General features: G+C 43.5%; 2 protein-coding genes across 4 annotated transcripts in view; one reads left to right on the top strand and one right to left on the bottom strand.

Moving 5' to 3' along the window:
- MAK (male germ cell associated kinase) overlaps positions 1-4,542 on the top strand; it is a 33,093-nt gene extending 28,551 nt beyond the window's left edge. For 2 of the 3 annotated variants that reach the window (XM_007670575.3, XM_029053160.1), the window contains 2 exons: positions 1,781-1,813; positions 3,114-4,542. In XM_007670575.3, coding sequence (XP_007668765.2) covers positions 1,781-1,813; positions 3,114-3,268 — 188 coding nt within the window. In that variant the 3' untranslated portion in view covers positions 3,269-4,542. The remainder of the gene's footprint in view (positions 1-1,780; positions 1,814-3,113) is intronic. The other variant, XM_001514313.4, reaches the window with a different exon arrangement.
- Positions 4,543-6,569: 2,027 nt separating this feature from the next.
- Positions 6,570-16,214, bottom strand: LOC100084105 (transmembrane protein 14C-like). The gene is made up of 5 exons (XM_001514576.5): positions 16,098-16,214; positions 12,535-12,611; positions 10,794-10,895; positions 9,414-9,501; positions 6,570-7,130 (listed from the first exon to the last, which is right to left on the bottom strand). Exons 2-5 carry the CDS (start codon positions 12,608-12,610, stop codon positions 7,073-7,075), a joined length of 324 nt encoding a protein of 107 aa, XP_001514626.2. The 5' UTR covers position 12,611; positions 16,098-16,214; the 3' UTR covers positions 6,570-7,072.
- Between the last annotated feature and the right edge of the window lie 577 nt (positions 16,215-16,791).

Here is a 16,791-nt window from a genome sequence, read left to right as displayed (position 1 = left end):
TAATAGGGTAATAGAAATATATACAAATGAGCACAGTGCTGAGGGGAGGGGAAAGGGGAAGAGCAGAGGGCTGAGGGGGAGCAGAAGAAGCAGAGGGAAAAGGGGGTAGCTCAGTCTGGGGCCTTTAGGATTGAATATTCAATCCTGTACTAGGGAGGGCTAAATCAATTTGTTTGCATCTAAGCATTCACTTACACTTTCATCTCCCATAATGCATGATTTTTCTGGGTGTTTTGGAGAGAAAACTGTTGGGGAATTAGGGAATCCTCTCCCAACAATGTGGGTCAGAATAGGCAGTGACAGATTTGGAAGATGTATGTATTAGGATGTGTTTCTTAATGCAGGATTCTTTAGAGCTCTATTTCTGTGTTGCAGAAGAACTGAATAATTGCTTTCTCCCTAGTAGCTACTTTTCAGATAGTCTCTTCCTGCCAGGCACAGTCCTATAGGGCTAATCAATCAATGACACTTATTGAGTGCTTACTGTGTGCACAGCACAGTCCTGAGTGCTTGGGGCAGTGACAATACAACAGAATCGGTAGTCACCTTTCCCTGTCCACAAGGAGTGGTTAAGTAATGATTTGCTCTCTTCCTGGGTAACCAAACTTGCCTTGGGCTCTTGTGTGAGCTCCTATATAGATTTCTCCACGGCTTGCTCTCTCTGGGTTCACAAACTTAAAATGTGTCAGAATTTGAGATTATGAATTTTAAAAAAAAACAAAAATAGCTAGTGGTTTTGTCATCTGTAAAAATGGGGATTCGATACCTGTTTGTTCTCCTCCCTAGACTGCGAGACTCATGTGGGACAGATTTATCTTGTATTTACTCCAGTGCTTAGTATAGTGCTTGACACATAGTAAGCACTTAAATACAACTATTATTATTATTTTCTGTAGAAATAATACCTTAAAGGACAATCTTTAGCTACCTCATTTAGCTTCCTCATCATGAAATCTCTTGGCAAAATTAAATCAGGAGAAAAAAAAAATCTTTTCTGTGCAGTCAGCAGTGGTTCTTTGACAATCGATTAGCTATCTGCCTAGGCGGACTAGCAGCATTTGGCATGTGGTAGATCATTCATGTTGATATATGCTTCTGTGTCCCAAGGAGAGTGTCTGGTAAAGCACTTTGGAACACTTTTACAAAACTGTAATTTAAAATCAAAAGTCAATCGCATTTATTGAGCACTTACTGTAGGCAGAGTCCTGGGCTAAGTGCTTGAGAGAATACAGCAGATTTACTGGACTCGATCCCTGTCCTCAAAGAACTTACAATCCAGTGAGGGAGGCTGCTACTAAAATAGATTTGTCTAGATTGCAAGCTCTTTGGGGACAGGGCACATGTCTACCAACCTGGTTGTACTGTACTCTCCCAAACGCTTAGTACAGTGCTCTGCACACAGTAAGCACTCAATAAATACCACTGGTGGGTAAATTAATAATAATAATAATAATGTTGGTATTTGTTAAGCGCTTACTATGTGCAGAGCACTGTTCTAAGCGCTGGGGTAGACACAGGGGAATCAGGTTGTCCCACGTGGGGCTCACAGTCTTCATCCCCATTTTATAGATGAGGGAACTGAGGCCCAGAGAAGTTAAGTCACTTGCCCACAGTCACACAGCTGACAAGTGGCAGAGGGGAAGCAACAGAGTTTAAGGATACATATTTAAGTGTTACAACATCATGAGCATCGTATACATTGGTGGTATCAAGTTACATTCTTGTTTCTGCTCATTTCTAAATTTTCATCTCTTTTTTTTTCATTTATTTTGCTTATCAGATCATTGTTCTACAGACAGTGATAGGAAGAAAGGTAAAAAAAGAAGTAAAAATAACTCGCTTTCCAGTGATAAATGAAAATATTTAGGAAAATATTGTCCATTTGTTGTCTTCCATTGCCTCGACTTGAATGAGTCTCCCATGAGAAAGTAAAACCAGGTCATTCTAACTGTTGTTGTGCACCAAACCGTCCCTTTGCCTTGCTAAATCTATTGGGATTTAATCTCGAGATGACAGGCACTACAAACCGTGAAAACCATCACTCATTTGATAAGATGTTTTTGATAAGATTTGATAAGATCTCACCATTAAATGAGAAGCACAGAGCTACCTACCACTTACCGGTACACACTATCCACTTTAGTTTTTCCAACTATCATTCAATCTGTGGTAGGGCTTTGGGTCGTAGGGAACCCACTGCCAGTAATGTTCATATTTATGTTTGATCTCTAAACATTCTGGGGATAGTATCCTCGTTATGGGCAGGGAATGTGTCTGCTAATTCCGTTGTATTGTACTCTCCCAAGTGCTTTGTACAGTGCTCTGCAAATACCAGGCGCTCAATATGACTGATTGATAGAAACTGACAGTTCATATGGGAATTAGGGGTAAAGACACTGATATTATGCCAAGTTATTAATCAATCAATCGTATTTATTGAGAGCTTACTGTGTGCAAAACACTATACTAAGTGCTTTGAGAATACAACAGTTGGTAGACACCGTTCTCTGCCCACAGAGAGCTTACAGCCTAGAAGTATACTAGAAATACAAATATTAGGCTTGCAAAACATTTCCAAAAAATGTGTGTATTCATTTAATTACACACAGTGCAAAGGAAAAACCATTCTAATTTTAGAAGAAACTCAATTGAAAACAAAACAGTTTTAGTTGCCTAACTTCATGATCCCACAAATATGCCCAACAAACATAAATATTAACAAATACTTAACAATATTGTGGAAACTAAATCATTTTATAAACTCAACTGAAGCTACACTTGGATATATTTACCTCACATAGACAGTGGAACGCAGTGGAGTTGTAAACCAATCATACAGGCAATCTGGCCTGGAGAATTGATTCCTTGTCTAATTAATTTGATACTTGAAGGCAGTTAATCTGGGTAATTTTTTTTTGCCTTAGTTAACTGCCTCAACTCATCTTCACTTCGTCTCTGTTGACCCAGTTTCAGTCCCCGTGTCTGTTTCCATAAAATGAAGATGTTGGGATGCAGCCAGTTGAGATCAATGACATTTATAAAACAATTTCCCTTAAATGAACAAGATTAATGCCTTTCTTTGAATTCTAATTTCTAATTTTGGTTTCTTTCAGATTATGCCTGGAAAACACAAACAGGTCGGGCCCAATTTCCAGGTCCCGCTTACAGTTCAACAGCAAAAGATATAAATATTTTAAACCGCCCCCATCCAATTCATTCAGTGCATGGAAGAACAGACTGGGTGGCCAAGTATGGAGGCCATCGATAGATTTTCATAATGCACTAAGTATTCATAATACAATCACAACGCATCCAGGCTCCTTTTTCAGAGAAGTGTCTACAGATGTTTTTTCCACTGATTTCTTTGAGAAATATGGAGTATAAAAATAATCTTACATTTATTAGAAATGTATTGTCCAACACATTGGTTTAAGAGTAGGATTGTTCAAAGTATTGAATAAAGGTTTGCCAAAATATCAAGTATTTTATCATATTGAGACAAGTGGTAAGCTGATAGAAATATTTTTTTGTAAAACCTTTCAGGTTTTTGTTTTGTTTTTTAATATGTGCTATTGCATAACAGAGTCAGGTTTCTCAGGAAAATTCAATATATGCCTCAGAGATTTCTTATTTGGGAAAAACTCTGGAGGGTGGTAGTCAGGGTCAGGGTTGCTTGAGGCTTTAAACAGATCTTTTCCTACCTGTTAGTGGATGAATACAGAAAATAAATGTATTTTGCTTTTAGCTCTAGGAAATTTCTAGAGGGTAAATATGGAAACCTTCTGCAGGTTCTGTTAATGACAAGAATTGTAGAACCTGGCTAGCAGTCAGTAGATCAGAGAATATTAAAATTCTGTTACTTGAATGGAGTCCAGTTCGATTGGGTATGCTTTGCAACTTCTGTTGTTGTTCAAATATTGCTTTTACTCAATCCCTGGTGACTGGAGAATGATATCCAAACCATTTAGAAGGACTTCCAGACTGAATATTAAGCTTCCTTCCATGAGAAATATCCAATATTTAACTACTGTCTCCTTACTGAAACTCATACAAGACTGAAAGCACATTATCATCCCAGTTAAATGGCTCTCCTCTGACCTCTTCATTTACAAATTAAATGCATTAAGTTGCAAAGCAGTGATGGACTTATTACATATTTTTCTGTTTTTACACTTTGAACATTGCATTTAAGGTAGAAATTTTAAACTGCATCCTGCCATTTTATTGACTGAAAACTACTACATATTCTTTTGAAAGATACTATTGATGACTGATATTTTTATGAATTTTATAACTCTGGAGAAAATAGAACTCGGTTACCATTATCTTATATTTTTGTAGCAGTTTGAGAACTTTATCCAGTGACCCATAGGCAAAAAGGTAAAACTGCTCTTTATAACACTGAAAAATGTTTAATTCAGAGAGCAGGAAAGAATCTGGTAATGTATCTTACTAGCAATGTGCCACAAGGTTAATTTTATTGCTGCACATTTCTTTGTACTATTTAATATTTCAAATCTAATAAAACTTTATTACAAAGAATGGTCTCCAGAGCTACTTACGGAAAAATGATGCTGGTATTAACATTTTCCCACACACTACCACAATCTGTCTTTGAAGATAGAGACAACCTGGAAAGAGTTACAAACCACCAGCTAGTGATAACTGATTCCAGGACATTAGAAAATAATATTGACTTTGATCTACTATTCGCAATCTGCCTGGGAGGCTGGTAAAATGGTTTCTGGCTTTATTTGCCAAGCTGTCCTATTTCCTATTTAGTTGGACAGTTACGGTAAATAATACGGCTATAAGGAAAAAAATAGTCTTCAGTGTCTTAAGGGAAATTCAGTTGTGTGAGCTATTAGGAAACCTTCTGTTGCATCCCATCGTATGGCCTTGTAGGCTGATCCGATAACACTCAGAAAGCTATGTATCAATGCTTCACAGCAGAAAGTCTAGTCACTGTGAATCATAACTTATTTTGCTAGCATTCTCTGGAGTTAATTTGCTCTTCAAATTATTCTTCAAACAAAGGCTTATATGAAATAATTAAGACTATTTAAAATGTGTATGTATGTGTAGGTATATATACAAACACACACCTCCAAGACCACGGAGGTTGTTACTACATTTGATCCAGGAGTTTGCAAAAGGTCAGCTCTAACCTTGTCCTCCTATGAATTTCTGTTTCTCCACTGAAGGCTGGAAGCCCTGCGTTCTCCTGGAGCTGAGGCAGGGATCTACAGACCCCTGTTCATAAAAGTGGAACTTCACAAACGCTACCCAAGACCAAGGGCTTTTGAGGAAAGCACTGAGGGCGAGCAGGTATCTTTTATCCCTATTTCACAAGTGACAAAACCCAAGCACAGAGAAGTAAAGTGACTTGCTCAAGATCACAGGGGTGGCTGGTGAGGGAGCTGCGATTAAGACCTGGGTCTACTGACTCTCAGACCTCTGGTAAGGTGACAAAAAAATCAATACTCCCACAAGTGCGTAGAAGTGTTCTGCCCACAGTAAGTGTGCAATAAATAGCATTAACTGATTAGCAGAATTCCATACCCCGGTTCCTATCTCTGGGCCCAACCCAGGACCCCTGGTGACCGACAGAGAACATTTTAAGGCTTCTGTCCCTCACCGCCATTGCTGGCCTGGGTGGTCTCAGGGAAGACTCCGACTCTGGGCTGAACACGTCTACCAACTCTGTTGTACTTTCCTCTCCCGAGCGCCTAGTAGAGCGCTCTGCACCCAATAAGCCCTCAATCAATATCACTGATTAACTGATTGGATAGCAATATGGAGAAGAGGAGAGGGAGCAAAGGAATGGGTGAAACCGAGGCCAGGGCCACACACAAGGGTGCGATCCTACACAACGGCTGCATCATCTCCACAAGCCAATGCAAGTGTTTGTCTCAGTTGAGAGGCGGGTTGCCTGGAAAAAAAAACAAGTCACCAAACCCCTTTATTCAGGCTAAAACAGTGTGGTAATAATAGTTCCATTATGGAAAGGACAAGCTCTGTTAACTTTCTCTTTCCCAACTTAGCTTTTGGCTTAGGTCACGCAGGTCTGCCTTTTTGGACACTCACTTTAAAACAATATAATAATAATAATAATGTTGGTATTTGTTAAGCGCTTACTATGTGCCGAGCACTGTTCTAAGCGCTGGGGTAGACATAGGGGAATCAGGTTGTCCCACGTGGGGCTCACAGTTTTCATCCCCATTTTACAGATGAGGGAACTGAGGCACAGAGAAGTTAAGTGACTTGCCCACAGTCACACAGCTGACAAGTGGCAGAGCCAGGAATCGAACCCATGACTTCTGACTCCAAAGCCCAGGCTCTTTCCACTGAGCCACGATGCTTCACAATATACTACCATATAGATGAACCTCCCCCCAGCCCTAGCCTTTAAAACGAAAACACTCAGGCTAACAATGCAGAAATGCCTTTAAAAGAAAGATGAATTTAGGAAAAACTCTCAGGAGATTATGCACAGATTTGAAAAGGAAACAGCTACAACCACTCCACACAAAGACTTCAGAAGAACACTAAACATTAGTATACTGTGGTCAATAACGATTTAACATAAAATGTTTATTTCATTTGCATTAAAAATTTTTCCCCTCAGTCACTGAAAGGACATTTTACTAACCTAATTTCACAAAGATGTTTTAAAGAGTTCAGAGGCAGGTATTTGTTTCTCTGGCAACAGGGGAGCAGGCAACCTAAATCACTTTGAGATCTGCAATGTTTGGTATTTTGCTTTCATACCAGACTTTCAGCTGACACACAACATAATTCTATCCCCAAAGTGTTGACCGCTCTCCTTTCATATAAGATTTCTCTTGCAAGCATCCAAAGAGGAGACTGATTTTAGACATAAAGTCATAAGCAATCACTACTCACTGAGGGAATAATTCTCTTTCGAATATTAAAACCAAAACATTCAGTCTAACAATGCAGAAATGCTCAGGTCTTTTTCTCATTTCCCTTTACAGCCAAGTGTTGAGTTTTCAGGTTTCTGGGCCCACAGCATTCGTCGTAGAGCCATGTAGTTGTTGTAGATCTGTGACTATGACTGGCTGGGTTTATCCAACAGCCTTAGCCCGAGTCTTCCAACCATTAGGAAACTGTTCAGAAAAATAGAAAAGTAAATGCTGTTAGCCAAAATATTGAGCCAACCCATTTGTAATAATCATAATACTGATTGTGGCATTTAAGTGCTTGCTGGGTGCCGAGCATTGTGCTAAATACTAGAGTAGATGCAACAAAATGAGGTTGGGCACAGTCCCTGTCCCACATGGGACTCACAGTCTGAGAAGGAGTAAGAGCAGGTATTAAACCCCATTTCAGAGATGAGGAAACAGACACAGAGAGTATAAATCATTGCTCAAGGTGACAAAGCAGACAAGAGGAGGATTCAGGATTAGAACCCAGGTCCTCTGATTCCCAGGCCCATGTTCTTCCCACTAGGCTACACTGCTTCCTTTCTTTCAAACATATTTTGCAGCTCTGGACTGTGAGCTTGTTGTGGGCAGGAATGTGTCTGCTGTTATACTGCACTCTCCCAGGCATTTCGTACAGTGCTTTGCACACATGAATTGTTCAATAAATGATTGAATGAGTGAATGAATGAATGCAGCTACTTATGTTTCAATGGTGTACTAAGTTTAGAGCAGAGATTTAAAATACTTAATGAAGTAATGCACCCACGGTAGGAGGAAAAGCTGTGGAAATGCTTCCTCAGTGGTGGCCAACTTGTTTTTCAGCCACTCGAGGCTTCCGATATAAGGAATGCAGCCAGGTTTTTAGGTACAATCTAATTCTCTTAGGTTCAAACTCTCTTCCCCTCTTCAAAACCCTACTTAAAACTCACCTCCTCCAAGAGGCCTTCCCAGACTGAGCTCCCCTTTTCCCTCTACTCCCTCTACCGCCCCCCTTCACCTCTTCGCAGCTTAACCCTCTTTTCCCCCCATTTCCCTCTGCTCCTCCCCCTCTCCCTTCCCATCCCCTCAGCACTGTACTCGTCCGCTCAACTGTATATATTTTCATTACCCTATTTATTTTGTTAATGAAATGTACATCGCCTTGATTCTATTTAGTTTCCATTGTTTTTACGAGATGTTCTTCCCCTCGACTCTATTTATCGCCATTGTTCTCGTCTGTCCGTTGCCCCCGATTAGACCATAAGCCCGTCAAACGGCAGGGACCGTCTCTATCTGTTGCCGACTTGTTCATTCCAAGAGCTTAGTACAGTGCTCTGCACATAGTAAGCGCTCAATAAATACTACTGAATGAATGAATACAGTCTGTTGTGGTCACGCAACACGACTTCTGTTGTGTACACAAATGCTTAGCCCATGGAACCCCGCAATAATGTGAAAGAAGCTTGCAGGGTGGGAGAGGGAGACAGACCGTGGAACAGTGGGGAACCTGTGGACCCCCATCTCCAAAATTTAGTCTTTATCGGTCTGGACACTGTCCTCTTGGTTTGTTGTCTGTTGCTATCCATTATCTATATTGTTAACCTCCACCTAGAATGACAGCCCCATGTGGGAAGACTGTCTCGCCTGTGAAATCTGTCTCTATCCCAGTGCCTATCTCTAGACTGTAAGCACGTTGTGGGCAGGGAATGTGTCTGTTTATTGTTGCACTGTACTTTCCCAAGCGCTTAATAGAGTATTCTGCACACAGTAAGGGCTCATATATGACTGATTGAATGAATGACTGCTTAGGACAGTGCTTGGCACACAGTGAGCATTTCTTAGCTAAGTAACCTGGTGGTAGGGAAAGGGTCACCTTCCCCAGTACACCTCCACTCACCCCATTGGAGGGTCTGAGTAACAACGATTCGGGATTGGCCTTTTCCATACTCTTCATGCTTTTCCCTGTTGTCTGCCCAGCCTGAAGACAGTCTCTTATCCTAGAAAAGCTCCTTCATTCCACTGAGCATCTCGCTGACCTGTTCTCCTCTTCCTCCAGAAGCATTTCTGTCTCTCCTAAGACCTGGCAGCCAGATCGGCACCCAGAACTCAGCTGTGGATATACAACTCTGTCTTGGGGATTTAAAAAGAAAAAAATCATCTCGTGTGCCTCATTCTACTGGGCTTGGGTACAGAAATCAGGGACAAATTTTTTCAGCTGTCCCCACCAAAAGCCCCTAATAACAAATTGGAGATTCTTGGCTTTTGTGGCTAGGGACTACTTTGATACCAATAATTGTGGTATTTGTTAAGTATTTATTATGAGCCAAGCACCGTGTTAAACAGAGGGGTAGGTACAAGATGATCCGATTGGATCCAGTCCCTGTCCTCCACGGGGTTTACGGTCTGATGACTAAATAATTCTCCTAAGTGCATTCCCATTTGCTAAAATAACAGTAGCAAGAAGACTGGGAACAACTTTTGCAGTACCTGGCACCAGCGATTAACCCAGCAGGCATGAATTTTCCAGAGTTGTAGAACCTCATCCCCATGACTCCGGCCAAGGCCCCAGATGCAGCTGGTGGAAAAGACCAAACAAACGATCAATCAATAGTATTTACTGAGCACTTACTGAGTGCAGAGCACTGTATTAAGCACTTGGGAAAGTACAACACAACAAACCCAGTAGACACAATCCCTTGCCCACAAGGAGTTTAGAGTCTCCAGACTGGGCAAACAATCAGAATCATAGCACGGAACTTGCTTGGGAAGTCAAAAATCAAGCTGGTTAGGAAAGAAGGACAACAACTACTGTGAATTATCACAACGATAACAATAATAGTAGGATTGTCACTCAATATGTGCCAAGTACTAAACACTGGGGTAGCTAGAGTATACACAGATTGAACACAGCCCCTGTCCCACATGCGGCTCACAGTCTAAGTAGGAAAGAGAATGCGCATCTAATCTTCATTTTACAGATGAGTAAATGGAGGCAGAGATAAGATAAGGAACTCGCCCAGGGTCACACAGCACGCAGCAGCGGAGTCAGGATTAGATGCCAGGTCCTCTGACTCCAAGGCCCAGGTTTTTTACACTAGTTCATGCTGCTTCTCCTATAAGAATGTGGGCCATTAGTCCCCACCACATTAAGCTCCAGCAATTTAGACACTTTCCAAGATAACTTCTGGCCTGAAAAAGCTTAATATACACAAACGGAAACTCAGATTGTTCTAAGTAACAATATTGAGCATTCCCATAATTTACAAACATGTTAATGATTAGTTTTGCAATCATTAGCAAATCATTTGCAATTAGAGAAGCAGCAGTGGCTCAGTGGAAAGAGCCTGGGCGTGGGAGCCAGAGATCATGGGTTCGAATCCCAGCTCTGCCACTTGTCAGCTGTGGGATTGTGGGCAAGTCACTTCACTTCTCTGGGCCTCAGTTACCTCATCTGTAAAATGGGGATGAAGGATGTGAGCCCCACATGGGACAACGTGATTACCCTGTATCTACCCCAGAGCTTAGAACAGTGCTCTGCACATAGTAAGCGCTTTACAAATACCAACATTATTATTATTCTGCTTACAGTAAGAGCTCAGTAAAGATGATTGAATGGATTCTTTTCCAACACAGAGAGGCTTCAATCATTAAGATTCTGTGCAACCTTGACTCACATTGACCTTTTTAAAAAAAAAAATTTGGGAACTTCCCTACTTTTAATTATTTTCCAGGATGCTGGGCAAAATCAGCAGTTATCTGTCCAAAACAGATCCACTCAGGCTCGGCCGGGTTATATAACTTGCATAGGTGGAGTTATCCATTCTACAGCATGTTTATCAATTTGGAAGAAGCTGAGAGCAAACTTACCCAGAGAAACCCACACGTTCTTCGGGTCCTGCGATAACTGATAGGCACCGAGTCCTGCTAAACCTCCAAAAAAGAGTCCAGCTGCAAGAGACGGGACGCTACCTAGAGGGAATCAAATACACGCTCCTTTCAGTCCCTGGCCATGGACGAGTTCTGTCCATTCAGGTCACCATTCGGTGAAACCATAATGACAGTTAACTATTTCTGACCCACCAAAATCTATAGATCTTCATGATGGTTTGTTTCTTCATTCAATAGTATTTATTGAGCGCTATGTGCAGAGCACTGTACTAAGCGCTTGGAATGTACAATTCTTCTAACAGTAGCTGTACCAATTATCCAGCGCCCCTGAGTGCGATACACTGTACTAAGCAATTGAGAAAGTGCGATGAAGCCCAAGACACTCTCCCTGCCCACAAGAACCTTAAGTTCTAAGCAAAAGTAGTGATGTTTATTTGGGTTTATTTACTTCTACTAATATATTCCTCCCCTTCTACACTTGAAGCTCTTTGTCAATGGGGAACATGCCTACCAATTTTGTTATAATGTACTCTAAGTGCTTAGTACAGTGCTCTGCATACAGAAAGCGCTCAATAAATATGACTGATGATGATGATGATGGTATTAAGATGTACCAAGTGGTCGGGCAGAGACCAGACCATCAGATAGGACGCAAATCCTGTCCCACGTGGGACTCACAGCCTAAGACGGAGGGAAGAGATGGGTGTTATTCTCACTGGACTGTATGCAACCTGATTAGCTTGTAACTTGACTGGTACAAAGTAAGCGCTTAAATACCAGAAAAAAAAATTAATGGTATTTCATGAGTGCTTACTGTGTGCAGAGTAGTGTACTGAGTCCTTGGGAGAGTACAATACAGTGAGTAGACACGAAGCATGGGGCTAAGAGTCAGGAAATCCAGGGTTCTATGCTGGGTTCTGCCCTGGCCTGTTGTGTGACCTTGGGCAAGACACAAATTCTCTGAGCCTCAATTTCCTCATCTGTAAAATAGGGATAATATCCCTGCACAGAAGTTTGAAGGACAAAATAAGGTAGTGTGAAAGCACTTTGGGAAAATATCAGCACTTAGAAAAAATTATTATCATTACTATTTCTATTATTATCCCTCCTCAATCAAACCTGGAACTCCAAATGGGATAATGCTCCAAAGCCCCAAAGTTGAAATGGCTTGAAAAGTGCAATATTTTCAAATCCCTGTGGTAATAAGGAGCCTAAATACCCCTCGAAACACATAGCAAGTATTGGCAGGTATTCAAGGGTGAAAGAGGAAGGGTGGAGAAGAGGACAAGCACGCTCTGAACTTAATGAAGTTTGCAGGAATTTTTTGAGGAATTCCCTTCCCTGGGGATAAGGGAAAAGAAACACATTCATCAGTCTGGGAAGGGTTAGATACCCTGTTTGTTGGGCAGATCCTTCCCCACTAGAAAATTACGCTACAATTTGGGGCCGCCTGAGCTTGGCTTTCTATTACAAGCGCTTAGTGCAGTGCTCTGCAAATAGTAAGCGCTCAATAAATACTATTGAATATTAGCCAAGGACGGGGATGGACAACTATGAAATCACCCAATGAAAAGCAAATTTTCATTGGTTCCCCAGGGGGCCTGAAAAAGAGAGAGAAGCCGGGGCTTATAACTGAGCCCAAAGGTAGTCTGATCAAATCGAGAAAACAAGGCCCACCCCTACCCCGGGTCCCCGAAGAACAGCTGGATCATTACTCTACCTGCTTTTGCGTAGCCAATTATTCCGCCGGAAGCCACTAATGCTGCATAGCCAAAGCCCACCCAGTCCAGAGCCATCCTGAAAGTAACGAAACAGGAAGAAAACGAGATGATTCTTTGAAAAGTATGGTGACTATAGTTTACTTCGAAACTCCCTTTACTGCCAGAGAAATGGCAGGCAGACAGGAGACGTGGTGGAGCTGGCATTAGAACCCAGACCTTTTGACTCACAGGCCCATGCTCTACCCACTACGTCATGCTGCTTTTCTATTAATGAGGGTGAAGACCGCACATGCACTTCTCCATGTGCTTTATCCTTGCCTGTCTTCTTGCTCACTGCACTCTGCCCTGGGAGGAACACGACGGACGGGGCAAGAGAGTATGAGTGACTCTGGGCCAGCCACTAGCACTAGAATCAATTCCTCCATGCAGGTTCTCGGTCTGGAAGTCTCATCTATCATTCCTGATGGGAGACGCCATCCATCCTTAATGTCCTGGGTCAGGACTTAGGCACATATCTTTTGACTCTGTTGCTTTCCCCGACTTGTAACTTAGTTTAGCATCCACCTTCCTTCACTAGATTATAAAATCCTTGAGGGCAGAAATCGCGTCTGCTATTTCTACTGTACTCTGCAGAGTAAGTGCTCAATAAAGACTATTCATTCAATAAGACTGTACTTTCCTAAAAGTGTAGTCCAGGGTCAGCACTCAATAAATACTATGGATTGGATGATGATGTCAGCAGTGTTAGGAAACCCCAAAAGCAAACAGATCAGCGGGAAGGGTGACAACTCGAAGGGGCGGTGTTCTCCATCAGAGGCTTCAGGAATATAAACCGAGGAGCAATTTTGAGAACAGTACCGTACACTGCAAATAACTCGAACTATCACTACGGTAAAGGACCTTTCCGTGGACTGTGAGCCCGTTGTTGGGTGGGGATTGTCTCTGTTGTCGAACTGTACTTTCCAAACGCTTAGTACAGTGCTCTGCACACAGTAGGCGCTTAATAAATATGGTTGAATTTCGCGGGGACCAAATGAAGTCATTCTAGAATATGGGGGCAGCCACACTGTATAATTATTGAGCACTTTCTGTGCGCTGAGAACCCTACTTAGAGGACAAGCCAATAGAATCGGTAGAAACAATTCCTACCCACAAGGATTCTGGACTACACTTTATGCACGTTTACACATTTTATCTTGAGATTTCTTACTCTTCATAAATTCTTCTGAGAAGTAGGTATTAATCCAGTGTTTCTGGGCAAAAGGAACTCAGTTACTAGGATTACTTTGACAGCCATTAGCATAACCACTCGCTATTTCTCTTGCACCTTTTATTCGCCCCACCCTCAGCCCCAGAGCATTTATGTGCGTAGCCATAATGTATTTAATGCCCGTCTCCCCCTCTAGACTGTAAGCTCCTGCGGCCGGGGAACGTACCAACCAACTCTGTTAGCTTGTACTCTCCCAAGTGCTCTGTATACGGCAGGACTCAATAAATCAGATTATCAGCGGGCACAATAACGGCAGAGCAAACCGTTAAGAGATAAGAGATGGCTGCAGGAAGCGCTTACTCTAAAGATGCTCGAAACTCCCTTAAACACTCTGTCCGTTTCTGCCCCTGCCCTTCCCAGGCACCTTTTCAGACTGTCAAAATCTAAGTGATGATGATGATATTTGTTAAGCACTGACTATGTGCCAAGTACTGTTCTAAATGAACACGGGGATTAAAAAGGAAGCAGAACAAGTGAGAAAAGGACTGAGATCACGACAGTCCGGCATGTCCAATGTTCCTTTCTCTCGCATTACTCTCTGCTGTTGCACAAGAGCAAAGCCAAACCTGCAAACGCTCGTCACCGATGACCCTTCCGCCGGGACGTTCATTCATTCATTCAGTGGTATTTAGGGAGCACTTACTGTATGCAAAGCACTGTACTAAGCGCTAGAGGCGAGGCAAACGGTACTGGGGCCTGGGTTCCGCACGTTGCCACCTCGGGCTCGGTCCAAAGGCAGAGATGGAGAAGGGGATTAGGGTCATGGGCCAGAGAGCCAGCTGTCACCCTGCGGCCGGCAGCCCACCTGCACCTCCCGGACCTAGGCAAGGGGAAAGAGCGAGGGCTTGGGAGTCAGAGGACCTGGGTTCTAATTCCTCCTCCGCCCATTCCTTGTGTGACCTTGGTCAAGTCATTTCACTTTTCTGTGCCTCAGTTGTCCAGTTCTCCTTATTGGAGAAGCAGCGTGGCATAATAATAATAACGACGTTGGCACTTGTTAAGCACTTGCTACGTGCAAAGCACCGTTCTAAGCGCTGGGGAGGCTACAAGGTAATCAGGTTATCCCACACGGGGCTCAGTCTAAAGGCCCATTTTACAGATGAGGTCACTGAGGCCCAGAGAAGTGAAGTGACTTGCCCCAAGTCACACAGCTGACAAGCGGCAGAGCCGGAATTTGAACCCACGACCTCTGACTCCCCAGCCCGGGCTCTTGCCACTGAGCCACGCTGCTTCTCTGTGAGCCTCGCATGGGACAACCTGATGAGCTTCTATCCTCCCCAGCGCTTAGCACAGGGCCATGGGCCAGACACCCAGCTGTCTCCCTGCGACCGGCAGCTCACCAGCACCTCCCGGACCTGGCAAGGGGAAAGAGCAGGGACTTGGGAGTCAGAGGACCTGGGTTCTGATCCCGCCTCCACCCATTCCTCGTTCTGTGACCTTGGACAAGTCATTTCACTCCTCTGCGTCTCAGTTCTCCAGTTCCCTCTCCTACTCGAGAAGGAGCGTGGCTCGGTGGATAGATCTCCCTTGTGTCCTCCCCAGCGCTTAGAACTGTGCTTGGTGCAGAGTAAGAAATGCCATCATCATCTTTAACAAATCATTATATTATTTATTACTACCATTACGAAATGCCAAAGAGTCCGGGCTGGGGAGTCAGAGATCATTCAGTCAATAGTATTTATTGAGCTCTTACTATGTGCAGAGCACTGTACTAAGCGCTTGGAATAGACAAATCGTGGGTTCTAATCCCGGCTCCGTCGCTGGCCAGCTCTGTGACATGGGGCAAGTCACTTCGCTTCACTTCTCTGTGCCTCAGTGACCTCATCTGTCAAAAGGGGATGAAGACTGGGAGCCCCACGTGAGACAACCTGATCACCCTGTCTCCCCCCAGCGCTTAGAAGAGTGCTTTGCACATAATAAGCGCTTAACAAATACGACCTTTTTTAAAAAAAAATTTAAAAAACCAGACTAAATGAAGCATTGTGGCTCAATGGAAAGAGCTTGGGCTTGGGAGTCTGAGGTCATGGGTTCGACTCCCGGCTCTGCCACTTGTCAGCTGGGTGACTATGGGCGAGTCACTTCACTTCTCTGTGCCTCAGTTCCCTCATCTGTAAAATGGGGATGAGGACTGTGAGCCTCCCGTGGGACAACCTGATGACCCTGCATCTCCCCCAGCGCTTAGCACGGTGCTCTGCACACATAGTAAGCGCTTAACAAATACCAACATTATTATTATCATTATTATTATTAAGAACGATCTGAAGACAAACCAAAAATTGAAAAAGCACTGACCTGACGGCAGGGTCGAGGAAGGGGAGTGGAGCAGAGGGCGAGGCTGCAGCAGGAGCAGGAGCAAGAGCAGCAGCAGGAGCAGCAAGAGTTGGGGTCCGCGCATGCGCGGAGTTGGGGGGGGCGGGCCGACCGCCGGTCGTCACGTGGTCCCCGGGAGGTCACGTGGTCCCCCGCCCCTCTGCGTCCACGTGACCGGCCATTGCCCGCTCATTCACTCATTCGTTCGTTCATTCATTCGTTCATTCATTCATTCATTCATTCATTCATTCATTCCATCGTCTTCATTGAGCGCTTGCTATGGGCAGAGGACTGGTCTAAGCCCTCGGAAAGTACAATTCAGCAACCAATCATCATCTTCATCATCATAATTATAATAATGTTGGCTTCCTATGTGCAGAGCACTGTTCTAAGCGCTGGGGGAGATACAGGGTGATGGGGTTGTCCTACGTGAGGCTCCCAGTCTTCATCCCCATTTTAATAATAATAATAATGTTGGTATTTGTTAAGCACTTACTATGTGCCAAGCACTGTTCCAAGCGCTGGGGTAGACGCAGGGGAATCAGGTTGTCCCACGTGGGGCTCACAGTCTTCATCCCCATTTTACAGATGAGGGAACTGAGGCACAGAGAAGTGAAGTGACTTGCCCACAGTTACACAGCTGACAAGTGGCGGAGCCGGGATTCGAACTCGACCT

This window comes from Ornithorhynchus anatinus, chromosome X2 (genome assembly GCF_004115215.2).
Source record: "Ornithorhynchus anatinus isolate Pmale09 chromosome X2, mOrnAna1.pri.v4, whole genome shotgun sequence".
NCBI classification, from domain to species: Eukaryota; Metazoa; Chordata; class Mammalia; order Monotremata; family Ornithorhynchidae; genus Ornithorhynchus; species Ornithorhynchus anatinus.
This window is presented reverse-complemented; position numbering and strand designations above follow the sequence as displayed.